Below are 26,734 nucleotides of genomic sequence, written 5' to 3' on the forward strand. Positions count from 1 at the left end.
AGTCTTGTATCGTCCTGCACACACCTGGCTTGCTGTCACTGCCACCCACAAAGTAGATTCCTACACTGGGCTCCAGAGCACTGGCGGGGAGTGGGGTGTAAAACACAGGGTCTCAAGGTCCAAGGACTTTATCATGCCAAAGAAGCTGACTGGAAAGTTGGGTGTGGTGGTGCACACCTTTGATCCCAGCACTTGGGAGGTAGAGGCCAGAGGATCTCCAAGTTTAAGGCTAGCCTTGTCTACAAAACAAGTTCCAGAGCAGCCTGGGCTACACAGAGAAACCTTGTCTCGATGGGGTGGGGGGTGCTGACAGGGGCTTTCCCCATATAAGACTCAAAGGTCGAGTATCGTTTTAAATATGGATGTCCTGAGCAGCAGAGACTGTTCAGCTCTTGACCTCACAGTTCCCAGGAAATCCTTCAAGAGAACCAATGGGGGTTTTGCTGTTGTTGTTGTTGTTGTTGCTGTTGAAGTTTACAGACTTACTGCTCCACATTTTAGATAATAATTATGCCACGAAAGCAAAATAGAACAACCCCGTAAGGCTGTATAGCCAAGATTAATATAGAATTTACAGGCAAATATACTTGGGGCTACACTTGGGGATGTCCAACATGCAGTCAGGGTACCCCAGAAGAGCTATGAATGCAGCTCAATAACAAAATGATAACTTACTAAACGGATGATCACCCTCTACCCTTTTAAAAGTCTTTATTTCTAATAATTGTCATTTGCTTACTATTTGGATTGCCCGTGTGTATGGTGGCATTGGTAGCCAGAGGGCAATGCCATGGAGTTGAGTCTCTCCTTCACGTAGCTTCCAGGGACTGACCTCAGTCTGACAGGATTTCGCCACTGAGCGGCATGCACTCTACCCTGAGTCATTTCTCCACCTTATCTTTTGAAACGCGGTCTCTCACTGAGAGAGCACCTCGGCTCTGAGGCTGAGGCTGAGCCTTGGGACCCTCCTGGCTTCCTCCCCCAGCGCTGGGATTGCAAGCTCACACCACCACCGCAGCAGCCGGCTTTCACACTGGTGCTGGGGATCCAAACTCACTTCCTCATGCTTGCGTGGTGAGCCCTTTATTGACTAAGCTATCTGTCCAGCCTGTAATCAAATTTTATAACTCCACTGTGCAGTTCTAGAGTGTAAACTTTGAAGGTGACAGCCTATCACACGACGTCAGATGATTAGCCACACCTGATTGTTCATCTCACGGATTTCAGGCCACTTATTCTGCCTCAAGGTTTTCCCAGGTTCTACCCTCAAACAACCTTCTTCTGGAGGGTGAGGAGGTCCAGAGATCTTGACAAGAGCATGGGGCTCGAAGGTAAAATAAAGGAGAGGTTAGCGACCTGCTTTAAGCAGAGGCCTGGGTCCGGGAATCTCTGTGACAATTCTTTACAAGAATACATCTCATAGGCTCGCTCACTGCATAATAGTTATGTGCGCATTTTATCTCTAGGCTACCCTACTCCTAAATTGTGTTAGGATGGAGGCTCTGCCCTCAGTGTGCCTGTGAGGGGCACCGTTACTGTCTGTGGACAGCTCACTCCACGGCTGCAGTGTCTGAATGGGAGCTGTCACTCCCTGCCCATGACCTCTTAGGTGTGATGTAGGTCTGAATCTGACCTGGCCGCTGTGATGTTCAATGTCACCTCCTCGGCCATCCCTTGCCCTGCCTCTGAGCTTTACTGTGGTATAGCACCTGCCATAACCTTGTTAGGGTCATATACCGGGACATGGTTTTACATGTGCCCATTTATAGTGTAGTGTAGTGTAGTGTAGTGTAGTGTAGTGTAGTATAGTACAGTATAGTATAGTATAGGGCTAGTGAGACGCTCAGCTGGTAAGGGCACTTGTCACCAAACCTGGCAACCTGAGTTTATTCCCTTGCTACTCACATGGATGAGGAAGAGAACCACCTCCCACAAGCTGCCCACTGGTCCATGCACACAGCATGGCACAAGCTCTCCTCTGGCGTCCACGTGCACAGCGGGGCACATATGTGGTCCCCATCTCACACAATAAAATGTAATTCAATTATTTTAAAGAGCACACTTAGAAGTTTCTTTCACAAAATACATTATTTCCTTTAACAAGACAGCTTGCAATTTAGTGAGGAGCTTCTACAATACTGTTAACAGATGTTAAATATTTAACTGTTAAAAAGTAACCCCCAAATAAGAAACTATCAGGGGAAGACAGAATAGATTTAACAATAGAAGAGGAAGAGGAGGGGGAGGAGGAGGAGGAAGAGGAGGAGGAGGAGGAAAGGAAAGAAGGAAGGACAGAAAGAGAAAGAAAAAGAGAGAAAGGAAGAAAGAGAGAGAGAGAGAGAGAGAGGGAGAGAGAGAGGAAGAAAAGAAGGAAGGCAGAAAGGAAGAAAGGAAGGAAGGAAGGAAGGAAGGAAGGAAGGAAGGAAGGAAGGAAGAAAACTGACTACTGGGGACTGGAGAGAGGGCTCATTGGGTGAAAGCATCATTGCTCTTCCAGAGGTCCTGGATTTGGTTCCTAGCACCCGCATAGAGGCTCGAAACCATCTGTAACCCTAGCTCCAAAAGATCCTATAACCTCTTCTGATCTCCATGGGCCCAGCCATGCACCATGCATGTGATGTACAAACATACATGCAGGCAAAACACTCATACACATGAAAAACACTTATTTTAAATATAAAAAGGAAAGAGCTATTACTTAGTAAAAGAATAACACTCAAAAATGATAACTGACCAATGAAGAATTTTTTTTTTAAATCTCTAAAATAAAGAGTTAGTGTTTGAAACCTACAGGAAACTATGCATGAGCAGAAAACATTCATGAAACAGACACAAAGATAAGTCTGGGCAAGTCACACAGGGTCAGGGCCCCTGCGGGAGAACAGAAATAGATGCTGCTTTCCTGAGGGAGACAGAGAACCAGGAATGGGAGGGTGGTGTTCAAATCTCAATACCCTGGGGTGGGAGAACTCCACACAGTGCTTGGAGATGGTATTACATGGTGCACGTAAGTGACTTCATATCCCAGCTCACAGGTATAGCAGTAAATATTTTAAAAAGGGAATCTACCAGCCCACGCTGGAGCCGGTGGGCCACAAGGCATCTTCAGGGTATTTTCATCTCAGTCAGCAAAGCGTCTCGACCACTGAGCTCCCAATCTCCATCTCACGCTGCTGCTGGACACTCTCTGAGCCCTGCAGCAGCCGCCCTCTTGCAACTAACTCTCTTGCTGCGGACTCCGCTAACGTTCCCAGCATCCCCTGTGGTCATAGTCACAACTCCCAGTTACCTGTTAAGATCAAACCTCAATAAGCTTGCAATTTAGCAATCAGATTTATATCTTAAAATCTCCTTCCACAAATCCCCCACACAGTACACTCACAGCCAATTGATGATGATATAAACTGCCCACCTAGATAAGACAAATTGTCCTATAAAAATCCATCCCTTATGGAATATTCATAACTACCTGTGGCCTTTTAAGGCCACACAGATCTGGGTCATCCTTCTCCTCCTCCATCTTGGTTCTTCTTTCTCTCTCTCTCCTCTCTTCAAAACTCTGTGCCCGCCTTACTTTTTCACCGCCCAATCACAGGCCTTGCCTTATCTTGTGCCTGTCTTCACCTGCATAAAGACATCAATCTATACTCAGGGACCATGAAGAAGGTTTGCCCAGGTTCTAGGACAATTTGCATCACAGTATCTACAACACACACACACACGCACACATGCACACACACGAACACACACAGACATGCACACACATGCAGACATGCACAAACATGCACACACATACACACACATACATTTTAAGGGCATTTTAGGGGCCCATGCAAAGACAGGTGATCCAGTGGGGAGTGCCCATGTGCCCACCAGCTTCTTACAGGCTATGTCTTGGGCTGTGAGGATAAAAGGCCTGGTCTAGGTGTCATCAGCCATCATCGGTGGTTCCACACACGTCAACAGCTCCTGCTGAAAACCGTGCACAGGTGTGTACAGCCTACTCCTCAGAGACACCCTTGGCATGGGATTCCTCAGCCCCTCTAGAGAGACATAAATCCTCTCACTGATTTTGACACCACCTCAACTCAAGTATCCAGGACCAGGAGCAGAGTGGGAGTGGCCAAGAGGAGCATTCAGCTAGACGTCATCCCCCCCACCCCGTGTGTGTGTGTGTGTCTGTGTGTGTGTGTGTGTCTCTCTGTGTGTGTGTGTGTGTACTGTTTACTGTGTTTAGAAATGTATGTACCTACATGCTCAAGCATGCAGAGGGCAGAGAACAACCACATTTGAAATCAAAGAAAGCCATGACTATGTGTCCTCAGACACTATCCAACGGTTTCTGGAGACAGAGTCTCTCACCAGACTGGAACTCAGCTCACCAAGTAGGCTAGACTGGCTGGCCACAAGCCCCGGAGATCCACCTGTCCTTGCCTTCCAATTTCCGGGATCACGAGCACATACTACCACACATGGTTCTTTTAGGTGCCATCTGCTGATGGGACCATCATCTTGGCCTTGTGTTAGCCATTGCTAAGCACCCAAAAGTCACTTTAAAAAAAACATGAAAAGGGTACAGGGAGATAAGAGTGACTCTGTGCTCCTGATGTAAGCGGTAAGGGCCGGGGCCAGAACGATGTGCTGGAATCAAGGCTCCTGGGCCTCACACACCTGGAACCTCGTTTTCAGAACTCTGTGTTTTAACATTCTGGTACTCCAGACCCTGAGACAAACATGTAGTGTGACCTCAAAGCTCCAGCAGAATCTGGATGTCCCCTCCATCACTTTCACACATGTCTCTGAGAGCAAGCATGCTCCCCTAGAGTACAAGACTTTCACCCTCTCAAGTAAGAGGGCTTCAGTCATACACCAGCCTCTTCTCGTGGATCCACTCCTCCCCCCATGATGAGGAGAGGATAGGGAGGCCCTCCCTCCATGCTAGGCTAACCTTGGCTTCTGCATCTCCAAAGAGCAGGCTTCGTGGCTGAGGACTTGGGGTTCTCTTCTCAGTGGCCCCTGCCCAGGACTGGCTAAGCTCACCTGCTTCTGCTGCCTACCTGGTCTCTGAAATCAATACCATGCATTGGGCTGTCCCAAATACATATGAGTCATCCGTGATCCCCCAGGTGTTGAGATTTGCTATGTTCTACACCCAAAGGTCTAGACCCACAAGTGACTTATCACATTAACAAGCTTTTGTTGCATAAACTTTCCTTGTTCCTTGATTTAAAACTATTGGTTAAGTAAGATTGGCTACAGTCAATTACCAGAGGGATGAGAGGTAGGTGGGTTTGGAGTCACGTGGTTGAAAGAGAGACCAGGAAGAGGAGGAAGAAGGAGAGGGGAGGAGGAAACCACCATTAGTGGAGGACCATGAGCACGTGACCAGGAGAAACAAGTATCTGGGGTATACTGCTGGGAAGGTAGCCAGGCCAGCAGTTAAGAGAGTAGATTAGGGGTAACCCCCCTGTAATTATCAAAGCCATATAAAACAACCATAGTCTTAAGTCTCATTTATCTGTAGGCTAGTCAAAGTTAAGCTTAAATTGGTTGAGCCAGTTTAAGTCCTGTGTTTGGCTGGGGCTGCTGTGCACATCTGGTTCTCCTCAGCTCCTCTTGTCCCTTCTGCTTCGCTGGATCCCCTTTGTTCAGTGGGGTCCCCTCTTCTCAACTGCCGAGCCTGTCTTGGTTTATTTTGAGCTTCCTGGGGGTGTCAGAAAGCCATGTGATGTAGGAGCCTCCCCTCCCATACCCTCATCCCCGGAACCAACTGTGGAATCCTAGTGAACTTGAGTGATGCTCACAGGGACAAAGAATGACAAGGGCTGCCAGGACATTTCCAGTTCCCCATGAACCCTCTCCAAGAGGTGCGGTTGACCGATGTGACTATATCTCGTGTTTTCTGTTTTATGATGTTTTGACATGCTAGGACTTGCTGCCAGGGAGAGACACCCCCCTCGCCCCTGAATCAGTCAGTTCCTAGGAAAAACAGCACAGGGTTTGGCTGGCACGTCCCTCAGACAGACCAGCCCACCCACACCCTTCTCTGACTTTCAGACGCAAAACTGTGTTTCCTATGCTCTGAACTGCCCAGAGCCCAGAGCCAGGGAATCAGAGAGGACCCTAAAGACCAGACAGAGGCAGGAATGGGAGATAACCCCTGCTATGGTTTGTATACACTTTGCCCAGGGAATGGCACTGTTGGGGGGGTGTGGCCTTGTTGGAGTGGGTGTGTCACTGTGGGCGCAGAGCTCTGCCTGCACCATGCCTGCCTGGACGCTGCAATGCTCCCCACTTGATGGCAATGGACTGAACCTCTGAACCTGTAAGCCAGCCCCAATTAGATGTTGTCCTTTATAAGATTTGCCTTGGTCATGGTGTCTGTTCACAGCAGTAAAATCCTAAGAAGACCTTCAAAGCCCAGAACCCAGAATCTGTGAAACTTGTCAACAATGAGCCGTCTGCTCTGCCTGTCCCCTACAGGAGCCACAGCAAAGGCCTGGCTTGGCCCCCTCTCTCTATCCTGGACACCCAGACCCTCTAGGCAGCCACAAGCCTTGTGTGGCATGAAGTGACCACTTCTTGGTTCTACACAGCCTCGTGAATCTTACAATACCACATACATCCTTCATGGGTCCATTTCCCAAGTGACCAAGGCAGGATTAGCCTGTGACCTGGCTATGTGGACAAATGAAAACGTGGAGGTCACGAACATCCTGAGCTTGAGAGGTAGAAGAAGCCTCAGGGTCCATGGCGGCTGGCGGCAGTGACCCTGGGTCTCTTGCAACTCATTAGGGCCCAGTTGTTATTGGGATACACCATACCTGTCGCTCTGGGGGTCAGAGAGAGAAGAAAGCACAGCCACACTTCAGGAGCACTGGCAGTTTCCACATAGTTTATTTCGTCTTGGCACAGGTGACAAACATACAAGGTTTTAGAGCATTTATGCCTAGGGTAAAAACTCAAGCGTGGAGCACAGTGACAGACAGCTGGCCCGACTTTGCCTCAGACAGGTAGGGATCTTTAGCAAATGGCCACAGGTACGTACTAGTTAGTAGTAGGTACTAGTCAAAGCTTTACAAAGCATGAGGGAGTGGGGGAGAGCAACCTCACATTGGAATACGCAGACACCCAAACCTGGCCACAAAGCCAGGTGAAGCTGCTGCCAGGTAACCACTTCCTGCCAGGTCCCTCAGCATCTCACGGTGCTGCCCTCTTCGTGGATGTGGGCAGAGCATCCCTGACATGTCTGCTTGGATAAACACAGAGGCAGAGAGTGCTGGCAGAGTTCCACTTTGAGCTGGAGTCATTACCTTCTTGTGAATAATATTACAGAAAAAAAATGGGGACATAAAACAAAACCAAGTATCAAAATGAAGACTTTCTGCAAGCTAGGGAGGGCCCCTAAAGTGAAACACTACACCAAAGAGCTATTGGGCTCACATCTGCCACTGAGACGTTCCAAACCATCATGTCCTGACTCTATCTTGACTTCAGCAGAGAGCAGCACACCCTCAGAGGGCACTCAGTTCCAACACCGGACAAAGCGTGCTAACGGGTCACACAGTCACCCACCAGGGCTAGAGGGACACTGTTCTTTTTCCTTTCTTTGCTTGTGCAGCAAAAAACAGAAAACACGTAAGACACTAAGCAGCCAACAAGATTTCCACAACGTTCATTTTCCTTAGAGTAAAAGAAACTCCTGCTGTCATTTCCTCAGAAGCAGAATCACCACATTCCAAGTCTGCCGAGATGCCAAGTGTCTGCCCTAGAGGTGGGGCTCGCCCCATGCCAAAGTACAAAACAGAAAGAAAAGAAAAATCCAGAAACATCAGCTCGTTGCTAAGATTCCAAACAAAACTTGGAGATATAAATGCAGTTACCCATCAACCAAACAGAAGGTCAGTCTTAGTGTATCAATCATTTACTCCTTAAGAGCGCTGTCCCTTCAAACACTCGGGGTGTCTGTGTACAAGGGTTAATGTCCTAAGAACTGAGGATGGGTGTTCCAAGCATCGTAGCCTTATTTGACTCTTAGCTGATAGTCAGATCTGTGCTGACACCGACCAAACTCCCAGGTGGAGTTGGAGGTGGAATGAGACCAGCACGGAGAAAGCACCTACCTGGTTCACACACTGGAGACACATCCTTCCCAAACCCCGCTACCCTAACTACCAAACCAATACCAATACTTCTTGTGGGGGTGCAGGTTGGTGTGAACAGAATCTAGAGTCACCTGGGAGTTGGGCCGCTAAGCATGTCTGTGGGGAGTTAACTTGATTACATTAATTGGAATGAAAAGAGCTTCTTTCTATGGGGGGCAGCATTTTCTCACCGGGTCCTGGGAATGTATGCATGGAGACAACTGAGCAGAGGCGATGTCTTAGTCAGGGTTTTACTGCTGTGAACAGACGCCATGACCATGGCAACTCTTATTAGGACAGCATTTAACGGGGGCTGGCTTTCAGGTTCAGAGAGTCAGTCCATTATCATCAAGGTGGGAACACGGCAGCATCCAGGCAGGCACGGTGCAGGAGGAGCTGAGAGTTCTACATCTTCATCTGAAGGCTGCTAGGAGAAGACTGGCTTCCAGGCAGCTAGGATGAGGGTCTTAAGACCACGCCCACAATGACACACCCACTCCAACAAGGCCACACCTCCTAACAGTGCCATTCCCTGGGACAGGGCATATGCAAACCACCATAGACAGTATGCATCAACTGTGTCTTGACTGCAGGTACAGAAGCACCCACCCCCTCACAGCCCTGCCCTGGGACTTCCACAGTATGGAGGGCTGCAACCCAAACTCTGAGTCAGAATAAAACTTCTCTCCCCTAAGTTGCTTTTTATCACGGACAATGAATCTAAGACAGATGGGTAGTAAGTCTTCCAGATCCTAGGAACAAAATGCATGGTTGCTGAGATGTGCCAGGGCCTGTAGCATTTGTTTTCAGTGGGGGTCTCTGTTTATAAACAGGACACAAGATACTTTATAAGTTCTCAAAATGCAGGGCGGCCACACCTCTATTCGTGATCGACGAACTAATGTCCTTTCACGAGCTGCAAGTAAGTACATTTATCCTTTTGACTCCCTTGGGGTTTGTTTGTGCTCTGTGGGGCACTATGCTCACAGGAAGACTCTCCTGTCTGGCGTACATCTGCCCTCTCCGGGGACATGTCACCCTAGAGGCCCAATTTCAAAAGTGAATGTCAGAGGGACGGCTTCTTAGGCAAACGTCACGTGGCAGTATTCTGTAAGTCTGGTACTTCAGCGATGAAGGTGTGTCTCTAGGCACTGTCTCCCTTGGCTCATCTGCAAGCCTTTCCCTAGGACGCCCCTCAAAAAGGACCAATAAAACCAGGCAATAGGAAGTCTGTTTTTCTTAAGATGATTAACCAAGGGGCCAAGACATTCTCTTGGTTTATGAGTAACCACGAACAAGCACAAAGAGACCAGAACACACAAACAGGAACTATAAACTCCATTCCCCTGGGTCATGCAGAAGATTCAAGCTGGCTGTTTTTAAACACACTTCACCGTGACCTTTCAGAGCAGACTATAAAGTGTAGCCTGGTTCCCAGCTAACCAGTGATTTCTACAGAGATGGCACGGTGAACACGGGGCTACCTCTTATGTTCCAGAAACAATGAATACTTGGGACCCCCACTGTTATAAAACAGCGGGGTTAGGTATGGAATCTAAACCAGTTATCTGGGAGCACACATTCTGTCCTGAACTTTAAACAGGGATCCTTGCCTGTATATTCTCAAAAGCACAACATCCTAACACACAAGAGAAAATGAACGGACTTGGTTTTGGTCCTTGCAACCTAAGTCTGAGTCTCCTTTGGACTCTAGTAGGGTGTTTAGGAAGTTAAATGAATGTCACTTGCTTGCTAAACTACACTCAAAACGGTGTGTTTCTCCTTTTCCTCCTCCATAGCATATCACCCCCCCACCCACACACACACACACACACTTTCTTTGAGGTGGTTGTAAATTAATCTCCCTCTTCAGAATCACAGAAGATACGTTCAAAACAACCGAGGAGAGGGTTCAAAGCGTGCAACTGTCAAAACATGATTTTAACCTCCTGTTCTAGGGAGGAAAAAAAAAAATCTCCCTGGTCCATTCTAAGACCAGAAAGTGGGTGAACATGCAGAACTATCAGGGTCTCCTGACCTGAGGTCCTTTTCCGTTCAGTCAGCAACAAAGGCAACTCTACTGGTCAACTACCCTTTGCCTTCAGTACTTGAGAAGTTACTGTTTGAAGCTGAGCCTACTTGCGAACACACGGTGAACTTTTTAGGTCCCGGTTAGGTCGCGCAGATCTTCTAAGTTATCGACTTAAACCTCAGAGCGGGGTTTGACCGTCTCTCTGTGGTTTGCAAGGATACCTGGCCTACTTTAGGACCCCATTCAGGTTTGAGAACCTTGCACTCACTGGTAAGGAGGGGGCTGGGCAGGCTCCTCATTATACCCGAGTCTGTACCTGCGTCCCACTTTATCCTGGCCTCCTCTACTTCTTCCCTTAGGTATGGGCTTCTCTGTATCTGTCTTCCCACACTTTAAGCTATGACCCCCCCAACTAAACAAGCGAAGCAAAAGCAGAATCCAGCACTGCAAAGCGGGGCTTAAAACAGCATTGCAAAAATGTCTTCAGTGCCAGTTGAAGCTTCTTCTTCTCTCAAAGCGTTTGCACGATGCAGCGTGGCCAGCAGCCTGGCCTGTGCGCGTCCTCCATTCCTGAGACCTCTTTGCTCTCTCTCCCCTACTGGGGGTGGGGCCCAGCCCACTCTTTGGAGCCCCCCACCACCACAAGTGCTGGACAGTGGAGCTGCCCAGCTGATCCTGTCCTAGGCCGCACCCTGTTCCCCGCGGTCCGGCTTCTCGGGCAGGTTGAGCACAAATGGAAAGAGTACACCCCGGACATCCAGCGGGGATCCCAGGGGCTCAGGTTCAAAACTGCCACCAGGTCCCATATCGCTGCCAGCCTCAGTGTCCTGAGAAGGCACGAAACGCCAGGTCCCAGCGCGGCTCACACAGTAGATGGTACCATCCAGGGCGACACAACGAAAGGGCTGTAGGCCTGCGGGTGCGCCGGGGGGCCGCAGGTGTGCAGCACACTGGCTCCACTGCTTGGCCAGGCAATGGTAGCGGAACACGCTGACCCCACCACCTGAACCAGTTGCAGCCTGAGTGTCACCGCGGCTCCCACACAGGTCAAAGCGATAGAGGAAGCCGTCGAGGGCCACCATGTCGGCAGAGCGCTCTCGGCTGCTGCTGCATGGGCACTCCTGCCACTCATCGCGCCGGGGATCGTACTTGAGCAGGCGGTAGAAGAGTGAGCCCCCGGACACATAGATCTCGCCGTTACAGGTGGCAGCCTCGTGGGCCACTGCGAAGGCGCCCCGGGGAAGCGGGGCCACCGCGGTCCAGCGGTCAGCTCGAGGGTCATAGCGCTCCACGCTGAGCAGGCACTCGCCGCCCACCGCATATAGGTGGCCGTCCAGGGCCAGCAGCTGCACCTGCGAGCGCGCCTGGCGCAGGGGTCGCACAGTACTCCAGCAGTCGGTGACCGGGTTGTAGCAAAACACCTGGTCCGACGGGCGCGCGCGGCCATCGGGACCCGCAGGAGCCACACCGCCCGCCACGAAGAGGTAGTTGAAGAGCACGCAGAGTCCGCAGCCGCGCGCGGGCGCGCCCTCGGGCAGCCGAGTCAGCTCCCGCCACTCCCCGGCCTCCGCCTGGTAGCAATAAACCGCTGCATCCCCGCGCGACTCTGCGTCCCCGGACGGACTCTGCGGTCGACTGCCCGAGCGCTCCCCGGTTGTCCCCAGGGCAGCGGCCAGCAGACAGGCGCGGCCCGTACCCAGGCGGCGCCGCAGCAGCAGATCACGCTCTGCACCGGACAGGCGGCCGAAGACGGCCGGCTCGCGCAGCACCTCCAGATAGTGGTCGCTCATGAAGCGGTAGGCGGCGTCGCGCAGCTCGCTCAGCCGCTGCCGCTTGCCTGCGCTCAGCACCTCGTAGCAGTTGTCCAGGCTCAGCTGCGGCGCCATGGCCTCGGTGGCGCGCTGCGCAGCGCCGGGCAGCTGGAGGCGGCGCGCGCCGGCCACCACCTCGGCCACGTTGTCCGGTCGCACGCCCGCCATGCACCCGCTGTACGCGTCGGCCAGCAGCAGCCGCAGGGCAGTGAAGCTCACGCCTTGCACCCGCAGCACGTCCCGCGACGCACGCGCGCGGAAGTAGTCGCTGCGCGCCGCCAACACCGCCTTATGAGCCCGCAACCGGCGACCCGCCACCTCGATGACCAAGTCGGGCTCCCCGTGCTCGGACCCGACCCCGGGCGGCACAGGCACAGGCTCCCCAAGCTCGTCTAAAGACTCGAGCTCCACGGGACGCGCGTGCTCGCGGCGGGAAGGGGGCTCCTCCGGCGACGCGGGCTCTTCCGGGCGCGCGCACTCCTGCGGGGACTCTGGGGACGCCGCGCTGCTGACATCCCACTGCGTCTCCACCACACGCAGGTCGCTGCGGAGAGAAGGCGGAGAGGCTTCGGAGCCCTCCGCGGCAGAGGCGCGAGACTGCGGCGGGGAGTCGTCCCCGGAGCTGAAACACAGCGAGGCGCTGAGACTGCAGGGTGTCTGCGCTGGGGATGCAGCGCCCTCTTCCTCGGCTGGCAGAGGCAGGCTGTCCTCTCCCGGAGTCCTGGGCTCAGTCCCCGGGTAGAGGACGAAAGGCGCCACCGAGTTCTCCATGAGTGGGTTGTGTCGTGTGCAGTCGGCCAGCTCAGGAGCCACACATGCCCGGTGGAGGTAGAGCTTTGCCCTGGGGTCTCTGGCAGCACAAACCCTTTCCTTGGCACTGGATCAGATTTCACATGTGTCCACCCCTTGTTCACGCCACTCCCACCTTGCCCTTCCCACTCTCCTCTCAACGCCCCAACTCTCACTGAACTTTCGAAAGGGGAACTTCAACTCGGGCTACGTCCGTGGGGCGGAGGTCAATTAGCCTGGTGGCAAAGAGGGGTTTGGTTTTTGCTTTGTTTTTTTGCAGTTTGCACATCGACTGCTCGGAGCTGAGGCTCCGTTGTATTGCTCCTTTGGAGAACTGAGGTTAAGTGTGTCTGGGCCACAAGCATGGGCTTCCTTGGACTCTGGGTGGACCCACTGAGTCACCTCCTATCACAGTACTGTAGACCCAGGACCAGCAAATCTTCCAGGGGCGGTGGCCACACTTAAATCCTTAGCTTCCGCTCTGTTCTACAGACTCCAGCTGTGCAGCCGAGAATCCAGCTGAGGTGTGTGTCTGGGTGGCAGCTTCCCACCCACACTGTCCACCTAGGGAAGCACTCCACCTATGGGTGAATGGCTGGAAAGGAAGCGTCTGTGTGTGTACCCAGGTTTTCCTCATTTGTCATCGGGAGCCTCTGCTGCTTCCTTCCCGGTCAGGTCCCCACATCACTCTCCACCTCCTTGCCCCTGTGTGCAGAAGGAAAGAGGGAAGATTTGAGTTTTACTGTTGAGTAAAATGCTTTTACCCCAGACCCTCTGCCAGTTGCAGTTAGCACTCCAGTCTGGTGCCCACACACGTCTGATCATCACTGGAGTTTGATGGACAGGAAATACATTAATTACTCAGCCTTCCTCCAGGCTCAGCTCTAAAAAGAACCCAGTTCAGGTAATAGGTATTATCAAAAGAGGCAACAGGTATTACTCTGACCACAGCAAACCTGACGACGTGGCTGGTTCCATAAGTTGGAAGTAGTCAGCTATCAGGGTGCCAAGGTTTAACCCAGTAGAGCTGTGTTTAGAACCGAGGCCTCGGGTTGAGGAAGCATAGGGTGGCTACAAAACCTTGTTGACTTGATTAATGTGTTGGCCGTCCCCTTGCCTTTTTTGGACAACGATTCATTCAATTACCAAAAACAAACAAACAAACAAAAACAAAAAACAAACAGGCAAAAAAAAATACCAAAACGTGTCAAATATTTGAAATGGTCCTCAGGCAAGGATCCTATTCTGATGCTCCACTCTGCTACCCCTGTGGTCATTACTGCGTCAGGTCTCTTCCTCAGAGAGGCAACGGCCAAACAGCACTGGCCTACGGCTCCCTGCCTTGCTGGCGATCTAAGGGGCAGGTTATTGTGGTCCAGATGTACTCTAGCCTTCTGAAGAGGGTGAACAAGAAAAGCAGAGGTGACTCAGGCCTGGTGCTTAAGTAGAGAATCACTTGTCCCCCTAGGCAATGGAGAAGAAGCATTCAGTTGCTTCCCTTGCACATCTCATGACCTACTCTACATGCACACCATTACACAGTGTCCATACAGTTTCAGTGTGACCTGTCCCTCTCGGGCAGGCTTATGTTTGAACACATGGTTCCCAGCTAGATCTGTGTTGGAGGTGGCTGTGGATGCCTGAAGTGGCAGGCGTGCCCAACCTTTTGACCCTGGGACAGGATGTTGCCATCTACAGAGTTCCTTTGCGAGACCTGCACGGACACGTTAACCCACCCTCTAAAAGTTTGCTTTTAAACCCTCGTGTTTAAGTTATGAGTTTGACTTGGGCCACATTCATTGCTATCCCGGAGATATATATCTGTTTAGGAGCTGGGGTTATGGCTCCAGGGTCATAGCCCATCTCTCTCCCACCTAGCTTTCTGCTTTCTCATCTGCCAGGACAAGACAAAACCCGGGCAGGCTGTCACCACCATAGACGGAGCCCCTGCTGTCACACCTACCCTGTGTAATGGACCATGACCCTTTAAGCAGCAATTTTGTTACAGTGGTGGGCAGCTTACAATGAGGATGTGAGGGTGACTGCAAACACAGAGAGGTACACCAGCACCCCAGAGGTAGTAGAGCTTTTCTTCCGGGCTTAGCCACTGAAGGAAATTGAAGTCAGAAGCAGGGCATGCCGTGTCTCCTGTGGAAATGTCTGGAAACTTCACTGTATGAGACAGAAGGTGGGCTGGCCTCCCTGGCTAGCCCATTCTTCACAATGCCTCTGGGAGAGGCAGCAGACCACCAACTTTAGATCGTCTGACCTGGGAAGTGGCCTCAGAACAACTGGGTTCCCCTGGCTTGATAGTCCCCAGAATGTGCAGATGATAATCCCGTGGTATCTTTACGTTCCTTCACAGTCTGGGAACCAAGCAACAGAAGATTCTAAAAGGGAGGCTTGGGATTGGCCATTTGAAGATCCCATAGAAACAGTTTAAAGCCGCAAAGAAGGTTCAATAAGGGAGCACAGTCTACATGACGAAGCTATGCTAAGGCAGTGAGATGGTCTGGCCCACACCTATGGGACCTGTCTCTGCTCATGGGGCCTGGGATCGAACCCTCTAGCTCCTCCTACTCATTCAGGGAAAGGAAATTCAGTTACCTACAAAAGCATGCTTGCTGTGCTCTTAATGCGTGTGGTGGTTTGTATATGCTCAGCCCAGGGAGTGGTACTGCTAGGAGGGTTGGAGTTCGTGTGTCACTGGGTGTGGGCTTTAAGACCCTCATCCCAACTGCCTAGAAGCCAGTCTTCTCCAACGGCCTCCAGATGAAGATGTCCTCCTGCACCATGCCTGCCTGGATGCTGCCACGTTCCTGCAATCATGGACCGAACCTCTGAACCTGTAAGCCAGCCCCAATTAAATGTTCTTTTTAAGAGTTGCTTTGGTCTAGTGTCCGTTCACGGCAGTAAAACCCTAACTCAGACAATGCCCTTAGTCCCAACACACACACCACCATCAGGCCTTGTGGAAGCGCATTTCCAGAGGATGGCTTTAATAGTATCACACTGAATTCCTCCGTGTCCCATGCTGCTCTTAGCACGGACAGCAGAGTGGGTGGGCTGAGTCCTGTGGTCTGAGCATGACACAGCTGTAGCCTCACTCTGCTCCCTCCTCAAGCAAGAGCTCCCCTGTCACCCTGTGACACCTGTATGAAGCTGACTGGTAACAGGCTATGAGCAACCTGACAATCACGCTGTCCCGCACCAGAGCCGGGATCACACTTCAGAACTGCAGTGCAACTGGGAGCTCAGGTTGACGGCACAGCTCTCTATCTCAAAGAAGAGCTGGGGGTATCAAACTTCCCCCAGAGGAGCAAGGCACCCCTTACAGAGGCTTAGCCTGGAAACAGAGCAGCCAACTCACTTTTACACAGAAGCCCCAGGTATGGCTTCCTGACAGGCTGTCCGTGGGAATGAGCGACTGAGCTTTCTGACGCTGATGTGAACCCACTTCCCTCCTGTTCTCATGTAGAGCCGTGTTCAGGGAAGCAACGTTAGCTGCTCAATCGGAGTAGCCATGCTCGTATCGGAGTATTAACTGTAAGCTAGACCAGCCTTGTGAAGTTATGAAAGTCTAAGCAAACAGAATAAAGAAAAAGACTCAGACGGCTGTAGTTCTGCTAAGACCATTCCCATGAAATTCTAAACCAGATGGAGGTTTGGAAGTGGAAATTTCCCTGCTTTGTGGCTGGCTCTGGGCTGAGGAATTCCTTGCTGTCTCCTGCAGAGCGCCTCCCTCACTATTATGGTGCAGTAATTGAAGCCCTGGAAGCCTGCTCTTGACCTTAGGACAGACTCCCCTCAGAGGGGCAGCTCTCCCAGGACAGGGGTTGGAAGGAGCTCGCAAAAGCAGGGAAAGGGGGAATGGGTGGTAGAGAAAGCCTCCTTTTTAGCTAATCAGGAAATCATGCACTATAACAAGGCTTGATTATACATAATTTACACAGCATTGTCTCCGTGAGAATATGACCTTCTGGACCTTAAAAGTATGTAAACAACACTAAGTGTCTGTTTGTCCGTTTATTTACCATTTATATATGAATCAAAAGCATGGGATTGTGTGGCTCCCCAATGTGGACACTGGGCTATGTGCTTAATGTGGGCATCGGTTTATTCAAAACTAAATGCCATGCTTTACCAGAATGCCAGTTGTTTTAAAAAAAATCTTTTCAGTTTATTACAGCCAACTCACTCTATGTTTGTTGATGGACTTACAAACCTGAGGCAAACTTCAATGACAGGATGTACCAAAAGACAAACTTCCCCCGTGTCTCTCCCACACCATGCCTGTGTCCCCCACACCTACAGGAGGACCCCAAGTTCCCTGGGAAAAGTATCTCTGCTCCCCATACCTGGTGCTTCATAGTCAAGAGCCAAGAAACACAACCCAGTTCCTTGGGCCAGCAGATGAGATGCAGGCCAGTGCCTTTCCACTCGCCACACACTTTTCCCTCCGAGCAGCAGCTCTTGAGATAGTGTGTGCCCACAAGCTCAAGACGGTGGCCTTGCAAGAAAGGAAGGATGTGAGGTAGGGGTGTGTGTGTGTGTGTGTGTGTGTGTGTGTGTGTGTGTGTGTGTGTGTGTGTGTCTGGGCTGGCAACTTTGTTTAGCAAAGGCCATTCTCCTGTGAGCCAAACTTCTTATCCCTTAAGCTTGGCACCTGCTCCAATCACAGCTGGCCTCGGGTACAACAGCCAGAGGATGCTGACGTGGGCTCGTTTTCACCGTGTGTGGTACTGATGACGAATATGCACCTTCATCTCACTCATGAAAGTGTGAAGTCCAGTAAGAGGAAGATCACTGTAACCGGCCCATCCCTGGCAAGGAGCTAAATGAAGTTAACTGAGTGTGGGTAGGGTGACAGAGGTCATGTTCAGATACAGCAGCCCATCACCGTCATCCCCCGCTTCCCCTCACAGTCCCTATAAAGAAATGACAGCCACCACACTATGACTTTCCTCGAACCTGCTCGCCAAGCACCTTTCACCGACCGCCAGGGCTACCCGAGGCTCACCCATAACCAACGGACAGAGCAATCAACAGGTTGACAAGAATCACCTGGACACCAAGGACGGGCTGCAGGTTGCTCCTCAGCTACGTGGCATGGGCCCCTCATGCACTGTGAAACCTCTGAGAGGCCCCTTGTTAGATGCACAGGTCTGAACTTCTTATACTCCCTGCCATATTGTATGCCTATGACATTAATAGCTAAAAAATCTCTTGCACGGAAGGACAAGACGCTTCAGTGTGCCCCGCCCACCCACCCACCAGGACCCTGAAATCTGAGCCCTTTCATTACTGAGGGCTATAAAAATAGCTCATAAGCACCCATATAGAAATGTCCCGAGGCCTACAGTGCATGACACGCCTTGGGTTGTGTGTGAGATGATAGGCCTCTCTCGGGGTTGGTGGCCGTGCTGTGTGCTGGCGAGGCAGAGGGCAGCCTCTTGTTGATAACGGCACTGAGTCCTTCTGCTTTCGTCTCTCCTGAGACAAGACTTCGCTCTACAGCACACGCTGAACTTTACCTTGCCGCGCGGTCGCCTTGTCTGGCCTCAAGCTACAGCCCCCTTCTTCCCTAGTGCTGGGATTCACAGATGTGTGCTGTCACACCCAGTGCCTTTCCATATTCACAGAAATAAACCTACTTGGCTTTTGTAATCATACAACTTGCAGACTTTAAAGCATAAAGCCATATCGTTTTTTAAAAAAAGATTTAATTGATTTATTTACATAAGTACCCTGTGGCTGTCTTCAGACACGCCAGAAGAGGGCATTGGATCTCATTACAGATGGTCGTGAGCCACCATGTGGTGGCTGGGATTTGAACTCAGGACCTCTGGAAGAGCATTTGGTGTTGTTAACCGCTGAGCCCCATAAAAGCCGTTATCTCTAAAGTCTCAAATGTATAAAAACTGGGTCAGTGGGGTTGGAGATTTAGCTCAGTGGTAGAGCGCAAGCGCAAGGCCCTGGGTTTGGTCCTCAGCTCCAAAAAAAACAAAAAACAAAAAAACAAACAACACTGGGTCAGTGGCCTTGTTTGATCTTTCTGAAGTTTTTCCATCAAAAAAGTACCCATGCTTAAATTCCTCTCCCAGATGCTCTTTTACCCTCTGAGCTCTCGTGGGTTTCTCAGCACCCCTTTTATTCCCCTGCACCTCCATCCTGGCCGAAGTGCAGGAACAATACTAGAAATCATTTCCCTCGGCCCTGATGGAATACCACTCACAGAACTCTGTTTACAGCCTCGTTAAGGTAATCTCAGCGCAGACCTTGAGGTCCTGGGAGGCTTAGGTCAGCACAAAGAGAGCATTTGCCCCAGTAGGCTTTAGGGAAAACTCCATCCCTGGTACAAGGCAGACAAACCCATGGGGATCAGACTTGTATTATTGATAGAAAGGGGTTGACGTTAAATGCTCCTTCACTCAAAACATCTGCAGGTCAGAGGACTCAAGCTGTGCTCTGGGCACATGAAAACACATGTCCAGATGCACACGGAATATCCCAAGGGTTTGCCCCTCTTGGTGACTCAAGCAAAGTTGGAGAAAAACAAAGCACAAACCCCCCCGGAATCACTACAACCCGGGGAAAAGGTGTACAGACTGTAAGACTAGCTGACATTTATGGCTTCAACATCCAATCCCTGGCAATGCCTGCCTCAGCCTGATTGTCAGCTCTTCTGAGAACCCAGAATCAAAACTGAACGTTTCCCCACTGCCAGCTCACAATGCCGGGCTGATGAACCTGCAGCTTTGCCCACCATCTATCCACTCAGGCTCTGACTGATGCTCCAGCGCTAGAAAATACTTCCTGGTGGTGATTAGCAGGCACCTGCCCTGTGCTGAGTACACAGGAATGAACACCAGAATGGGGCAGTCCTCAGCCCCAGGGACTGTATCAGGAGGAGACAGACAGAGCTGGCACATGTTCCAGTAGAATCAGATGCCATGATCAGCTAAGAGGGGACACAAGACCTAAGACATCATGACAGAACCTGACTTCCGGTCCAGATGCTGTGCTCAGAGAATGTGAAATTGACTCCCCAGAGGGAGCCTGGGGGGGCAGGGGGTGGGGTAAGGCTTTGTGAGTAAGTCTGGCTCAGATGGAACGGTAGGGGACCTCAGCAGTGGGGCAGCAGGATCTTGAGTGGCCACTGTTATGTCACCTTGGTTAGAAGCCGGACCATCAGTGGCTTTCAAAGGAAAGCAGCCTGTGCTGTGTGCTGTGAGGGCGTGGAGCCGCCTGCTTAGTCCTTTGAGATGTGGGCAAAAGGTAAAAGGTTTTGATTCTTACTTTGCAACACTGTTACCTTCACCTTGGAATCAACGAGCTAACGTCTGGGCAAGCCAATCAGTGTGAATCCCACAAACACAAGCCCAGCTTTGTACAGCTTTCCGGATGTCACTCTATAATGCCATTTACATGCCTTATAAAATATAAAAGGGCCGCCTACCATTATAAAGTGGTAAACACAGGAAGGGGGGTGAGATGGGTCTTTTGTGCGCTTATGAAGTACAGGGGCGTTTCCTCCGGCTTTGTGCTCTGGGCTTTCTCAGAAGGGGTGAACATCAAAGGCCCAACAATAACCGTTCAGTCTCGGAAACTGGAGTGTCTCCTTTCTCATTACTTGCTGTTTACCTAAAGTCTTTTAGTTTATAATCTGCTGCTCTGAACACTTCAGTAGGAGACTTTTCAAGGGAGCGAGCCGGCTTACACTAAACGCAAGGTGCAAAAATCCCAGACGAAGTGAGATTGTCACCAGGCAACAGGTCTCAGTTGGATCCCATGCTCTTGAACAGGACAGGTGAGTGACTGATGTGGTTGCTCATGTTCCAGGCAAATGAAATAAGGGAAATCAAAACGAACACTCACGGGTGTGATCTCTGAAGCTCTAAGCTCTTGGCTTTATAGGGGTTAAACTTAGGCAAGGTCACACACAGTGGCAGCAGGCTGAGAGCTGCCCAACCATAGGCAGGTCCCAAACTGTGTCTTCAATCAGAGAGGCAGAACAAACGGCTGGGACCCCCCCCCCCAGCCGGCCTCCTGCTTCATGGCTCTTCTCACCCATTGTGCCTACATCGTGAGAACTGTCCGTTCGGTTCTCCAGCATAGGATGTTATGGAACTGGAGCTTCCGGTTCGGCCTGAACAGCAAGTGTTAACTGCTTCAGGTCCAGAGGAAACACATGAGTCTTTTCATCACATTTATCGTGCAAAGCCTCACATCCTGTTTGGATGTCAGGAAGATAGGAGGCCTGAGTCTGATGAGACCGAATAGGAAGACCAAGGTGGGGCACTGGGTGTGGTTAAATGAAAGTCTAGGTCACTAGGTGACTGGGTGTGAAGCAGAGCAAAGCTCGGCAGGGTTCTCTTCGCTGACACGGCTTAGCCACTGCTGTGGTAGAACCTGTGGTCTGATGGGTAAGAACAAGAAGGCCACTTCCTGTCCCAAGGACCAGGAGGTGAAGACACCTGTGGCTGCAAACTCTGCCTACAATTAGGCCCCAGGATGAGTTTGAACCATGAGTTCCGATGTTTCCACCCTCGCTGGCTTCTCAGGGGTGGCCAGCATTCATCTTTGTTTCATTTCTCCTGACGTGAGGGTTTAAAGGCTGCTTTACGGCACATTCAGGAGCTCCCACTTGGGCCAGTACTTAGCAAGACCTCCTGGCCGCCCTGGAATGGTGAGGCTGCACCTCTGCTGTGACTGGTGTGACCTCGGAGGGCTGTGTCATGGGAGGCCTCTCCCCACACTCCAACACTGATACCCTCTAGGAGCCGGAAGCTCCCCAAGTGTACCTGACCAGGGTAAAGTACCGGGTAAGGAGTGGCTGTGACACAACCCCGGCACAACTGAGGAGGCTGTGCTCTTAGGATTATTACCTCCCATTGCGGCTGAAGGTCACGTGGGTGGAGGCCCGATACCCTTCCAGCTCATGCTGGTAGCCTGCCTATAAGACATCAACACCTTCTCTCTGAGAGGGTCTCAGGAATATTACACAGGCACTTTTCTTTTTTTTTTTTTAAGAGGTTTTTTTTTTTTTATTAACTTGAGTATTTCTTATTTACATTTCGAGTGTTATTCCTTTTCCTGGTTTCCCGGCAAACATCCCCCTAATCCCTCCCCTTCCTTATGGGTATTCCCCTCCCCATCCTCCCCCCATTGCTGCCCTCCCCCCAACAATCTAGTTCACTGGGGGTTGCAGTCTTAGCAGGACCAAGGGCTTCCCCTTCCACTGGTGATCTTACTAGAATATTCATTGCTACCTATGAGGTCAGAGTCCAGGGTCAGTCCATGTATAGTCTTTAGGTAGTGGCTTAGTCCCTGGAAGCTCTGGTTGCTTGGCATTGTTGTTCATAAGGGGTCTCGAGCTTCTTCAAGCTCTTCCAGTTCTTTCTCTGAATCCTTCAACGGGGGTCCCGTTCTCAGTTCAGTGGTTTGCTGCTGGCATTCGCCTCTGTATTTGCTGTATTCTGGCTGTGTCTCTCAGGAACGATCTACATCCGGCTCCTGTCGGCCTGCACTTCTTTGCTTCATCCATCTTGTCTAATTGGATGGCTGTATATGTATGGGCCACATGTGGGGCAGGCTCTGAATGGGTGTTCCTTCAGTCTCTGTTTTAATCTTTGCCTCTCTATTCCCTGCCAAGGGTATTCTTGTTCCCCTTTTAAAGAAGGAGTGAAACATTCACATTTTGATCATCCATCTTGAGTTTCATTTGTTCTAGGCATCTAGGGTAATTCAAGCATTTGGGCTAATAGCCACTTATCAATGAGTGCATACCATGTGTGTTTTTCTGTGATTGGGTTACCTCACTCAGGATGATATTTTCCAGTTCCAACCATTTGCCTACGAATTTCATAAAGTCGTTGTTTTTGATATCTGAGTAATATTCCATTGTGTAGATGTACCACATTTTTACACAGGCACTTTTCATTTATATAGGTTATACATTCCCGGGCCTGAGAGCATATTCCAGGCACTCCTAAGACCGTCATACTTTATCAGAGAGCAGCAGAGAAGGCGTCAAGATAGACGGTATGTGGAAAGGAGCAGGCTGAGTCTTAGGGTAGAGTTCCAGGTGTCCCTCTCCTTTGGGATGGGGAGGTCACAGACATTAACTAAGGCAAGCAGTGGTCTCCAGCTAGCTCTGGGCACCTTGCTATGCCAGCTGCCTGCTCTGTCAATCTTCCAAACAACACCTGGCCAAAACAAGTGAGTGTGGGCGACTTAACACTGCCTGTCTGATGCACTGATCTCTGTATTATTATTGTTGCTATGATTTGTGCTGGCTGGTTTTATATCCATTTGACACCCGCTACAGTCATCAGAGGAGGGAACTAACTGAGAATATGCCACCGTAAGATCGGGATGTAGGCAAGCCGGTACAGCATTTTCCTTTATTAACAACTGATGGAAATGACCCAGTCCGCTGTGGGCAGTGCCAGCCTGGGCTGGTGGTCCTGGGTTCTTTAAGCAGGCTAAGTAAGCCATGAAAAGCAAGCCAGTAAGCAGCACTCCTCCATGGCCTCTGCATGAGCTCCTGCCGCACCCCCACCCCGGGTTCCTGTCTCTTGAGTTCCTGACCTGACACCCTTCAATGATGAACAGTCGGTGACAGGGAAGTGTAAGTCAGATAAGTCCTTTTCCCTCCCCCAAGCTGCTTTTGATCATGGCGTTTCACCACGGCAACGGTCACCCTGATTGACACTACTGTTCTAATTACCGTCATCGAATGTGCTTCTGCAACACAGAGTGTCTTTGTCTGGTCATAAAGGTCCCAACTTAGCTTGTTTCATTGGACACAAACACAGCCACCCATGGTCCCATGGGTCCTTTAGCACAGTAGAACTCTCTGCCCCTCACTTCATGCCTTACCCTTAGAGGTGAAGCCTGTCTCTCACAGACAGTGTCAGTAGAATCCTATCTGGAAAGCAGCTGCCATGGGCTCTTTTGGAGAACTTAACCGACATTATGCATGAGGTAAGAGCTAATGGGTAAAGTTTCCTCTAGACTTTCCTTCGATGTTTGGTGGTTTGTGGTCCTGGCCATCTTATCCTTCTCTTTGTGCCCTCCCTTAAACTCCAGTGTTTGGCAAGTCTGCTGTAGGAGCCTGCTCTGTGGTTACTGTGATCCTACCTCACTGAGTTGGAAAACAGGGACGAGAAGCACAGGGCTCTGTGGTTCCTTTCCTGCAGAGCTAGGAACTGTAAGCTCTGTGTTGGCAGCGGCCTTGCAGAAGTCTGAGCAAAGGAAGCACTTTGGACAGCTGGGATGTTCGGATGGGGCTTTTGCCCAGCGGCACGGATCCCCAGAGACTGCTGGAAACTCAGGGCATTTCAAGACAATGGGAAATTGGATTGGGTGAGATGTAGCCAGCTCCGCTTAAAGGAGAGGGATTTGGTACAAGATGAAGCAGCATGCTAGGCTCTGAGGGTACTGTGGGGTAGAACAGAGGCACTGCTAGCTTGTGCCTGGTTACCTCAGAGTAGCTGGAAGAAAGGCTATGAGATGGGAAATGGTTCCTTTCATCATTCCTGCAGGTGTGCCATGCTATCTGGATGTTTGGTCCAACACCAGTCTTACTGTCACCTGAAGCACTTTTGAGACAACACTAGCACAAGGTGAGCAGATTGAGTAATGAAGATGCCCTCTGTTCTCTGAGGAGCGCCTTACCCGGTCATTGCATGCTTAGGAGAAGGAGATGGAGGTGTCTGAGGGAAAGAGAACCCAGACTCCAGGCTCACACCGCACCGCCACCTCTTTGTGGTAGGCTAGCACACTTCCTGTGACTGTAGCTGAACACCTGAGCTGGGAAGTTTATAAAACCTGGAAAAATTGTTTATCTCTGAGGATGGGAAAGGCCAAGGGCATGGCGCCGGCTGTCTGCAGGGCTGTTGGCACAGATCTTGGTTGCTGCTTCAGGGAATAGCCAAAAGCACAGGGCAAGTGATCCCTACACAAGATGCAAAACGTGAGGGGTGCACTCATGATGAACCAAGTCCTATAAGAGCTTGCACGAGAGCAGCACCAACCTCCGAATGACCAAGTATGTGCCATTAGGAACCAAGCCCCCAGGACAGCCTTTGAGGGGAGACTCTATACCCTAACCATAACTGGGACCACGCCTCCGTATAGGTGTTGGAGAAAAATCACATTCAAAGCTCAGGACCTGGAGCCCCAGCCTGCTGCATGGTTCATCTTCATTGTCAACCTAACTGGATTTGGAATTATCTAGAAGATGTACCTCTGAAGGGACGAGCCACCCTGAATGTGGGAGGCACCATCTTTATGCTGAAATTGAAGAAAGCAGGCTGGGGCAGCAACATTCATCTTCTCGCTGCTTCTGGACTGAATGGGACCCAACCGGCCAGATCAAATCCTGAGCCAGAATAAATCCCTCTCCCTTTAAACTTCTTGGCACTATCTCTCTCTCTCTCTGTCTCTCTCTTTGTCTCTCTCTCTGTCTGTCTCTGTCTGTCTCTGTCTGTCTGTCTCTCTCTCTCTCTCTCTCACGAGTGCACACATATACTCACACTATGACACTCATGCTGTTTGAGGAATGCAGACATGACCCACAATGACCCTGTACTGTACTCGCTGTGGTACCTCAAAAAATATATTGAGATGTATTTTTTTACCCTTATCTCATGGTGGTGGCAAGGGTTGAATTAGCAGTAGGAGGTCTGACTGTGACGGGTGATACTTTACAAAGACACCTCTTAGATGTGACCTCCTCAGTACTCTCCCTGAGGTATGGGGTGACAGAGCACCTTGAGTGGTGAGTTCCATCTCTCCTTCAGTCAGCAGGCGGGGTCCGTGGCGAGAATGACACTGTGACTTTGAAGGCTCCTCAGGAAAAGGGGTGCAGCTTCCACAGGACTCTATGCTCCTCACAGCCCACCATTCACCAGGGAAGGAGCTGACGCACAGAGATAACTAAGAGGCCTAGCTGCCTTTGTCCAGCCATGCCAGAAGTGACTCGGGCCCTGCCTTTAGGCTGCCACATCTGGCACTGATCGGCAGACATGACACCCCTGAGACTGCGCGGCCGAAAGCAAAATGCATGAACGCTATTGTTCAAGGCATCAAGTTCTCTCAGCCCTGAGGACCTGAACTGGAGTTTTGATGCTAGAATTGAGGTCTGCATCCGATGGTGGTGGGGAGTAAACAAGGGCCCATTCTCACAGGATTTGTGTTTTAAATGGTTACGCTCACCGGTGCATCTAGAAGCGTTTGTCCAACTCTGTGCAGAGACGGCCACCCCAGCAAGAGCTGAGTGTGGCTCACAGGTCCCAGATACCGTGAAGACAGAAGCCAAGGCTGCACGGCTCTAAGACTTCTTAACTAAGACAACGACGACGCCAACTGTCCTGCAAGGCTTTTTATTTACGGAGCATCTTATCCACACTGCCCAACTTCTGGATTTCCCTCTGATGCAGGATCTCAGTTCTGTAAAACTGAACCACACGTAACTCCGCCCAGCCTCCCAGTGTGGAGCTTCATTGCTGTATATGAACTGAAATGAAACCACAGACCCAAGGCAGGCTCTCCAAGGGCTCCTCTCTGGCCTTCTCCAGTGATCTGTTTCATACCACAGGGCCTTTGCACATGAAGCCCCTGCCGATGATGCGCCATACCAACCCCCTTGCCATGCAAGGAGCCTCTGTTATGTATATTTATGGGATGTATACACACTCCCCTCAGAGACGTCATACAAGTATTGGGAAGGAATGCTTCCTACTTTCTCTCATTTTGAGTCGAAGATGCACAGGCAGGGAGACCAGGTCTGTTACCCATAATTCTGTACCTAACACCGAAGACTGCACCATACTCGCAGCGGACATCAACAAACATCGCTGAAGGAAAAAGAGTGTCCAGCCATTTGAACAGTACTGTCAGGACTGACCCGAAGTAGCTTCAGTTTCCAAGGCAATATTTAATTAGGATAT

At 50.7% G+C, this 26,734-nt stretch overlaps 1 protein-coding gene across 1 annotated transcript; it reads right to left on the reverse strand.

Moving 5' to 3' along the window:
* Positions 1-9,364: 9,364 nt before the first annotated feature.
* Positions 9,365-13,820, reverse strand: Kbtbd11 (kelch repeat and BTB domain containing 11). The gene has a single exon (XM_032918967.1). It carries the CDS (start codon positions 12,756-12,758, stop codon positions 10,857-10,859), a length of 1,902 nt encoding a protein of 633 aa, XP_032774858.1. The 5' UTR covers positions 12,759-13,820; the 3' UTR covers positions 9,365-10,856.
* Positions 13,821-26,734: the final 12,914 nt, after the last annotated feature.

Source organism: Rattus rattus, chromosome 13 (genome assembly GCF_011064425.1).
Source record: "Rattus rattus isolate New Zealand chromosome 13, Rrattus_CSIRO_v1, whole genome shotgun sequence".
Classification (NCBI taxonomy): domain Eukaryota; kingdom Metazoa; phylum Chordata; class Mammalia; order Rodentia; family Muridae; genus Rattus; species Rattus rattus.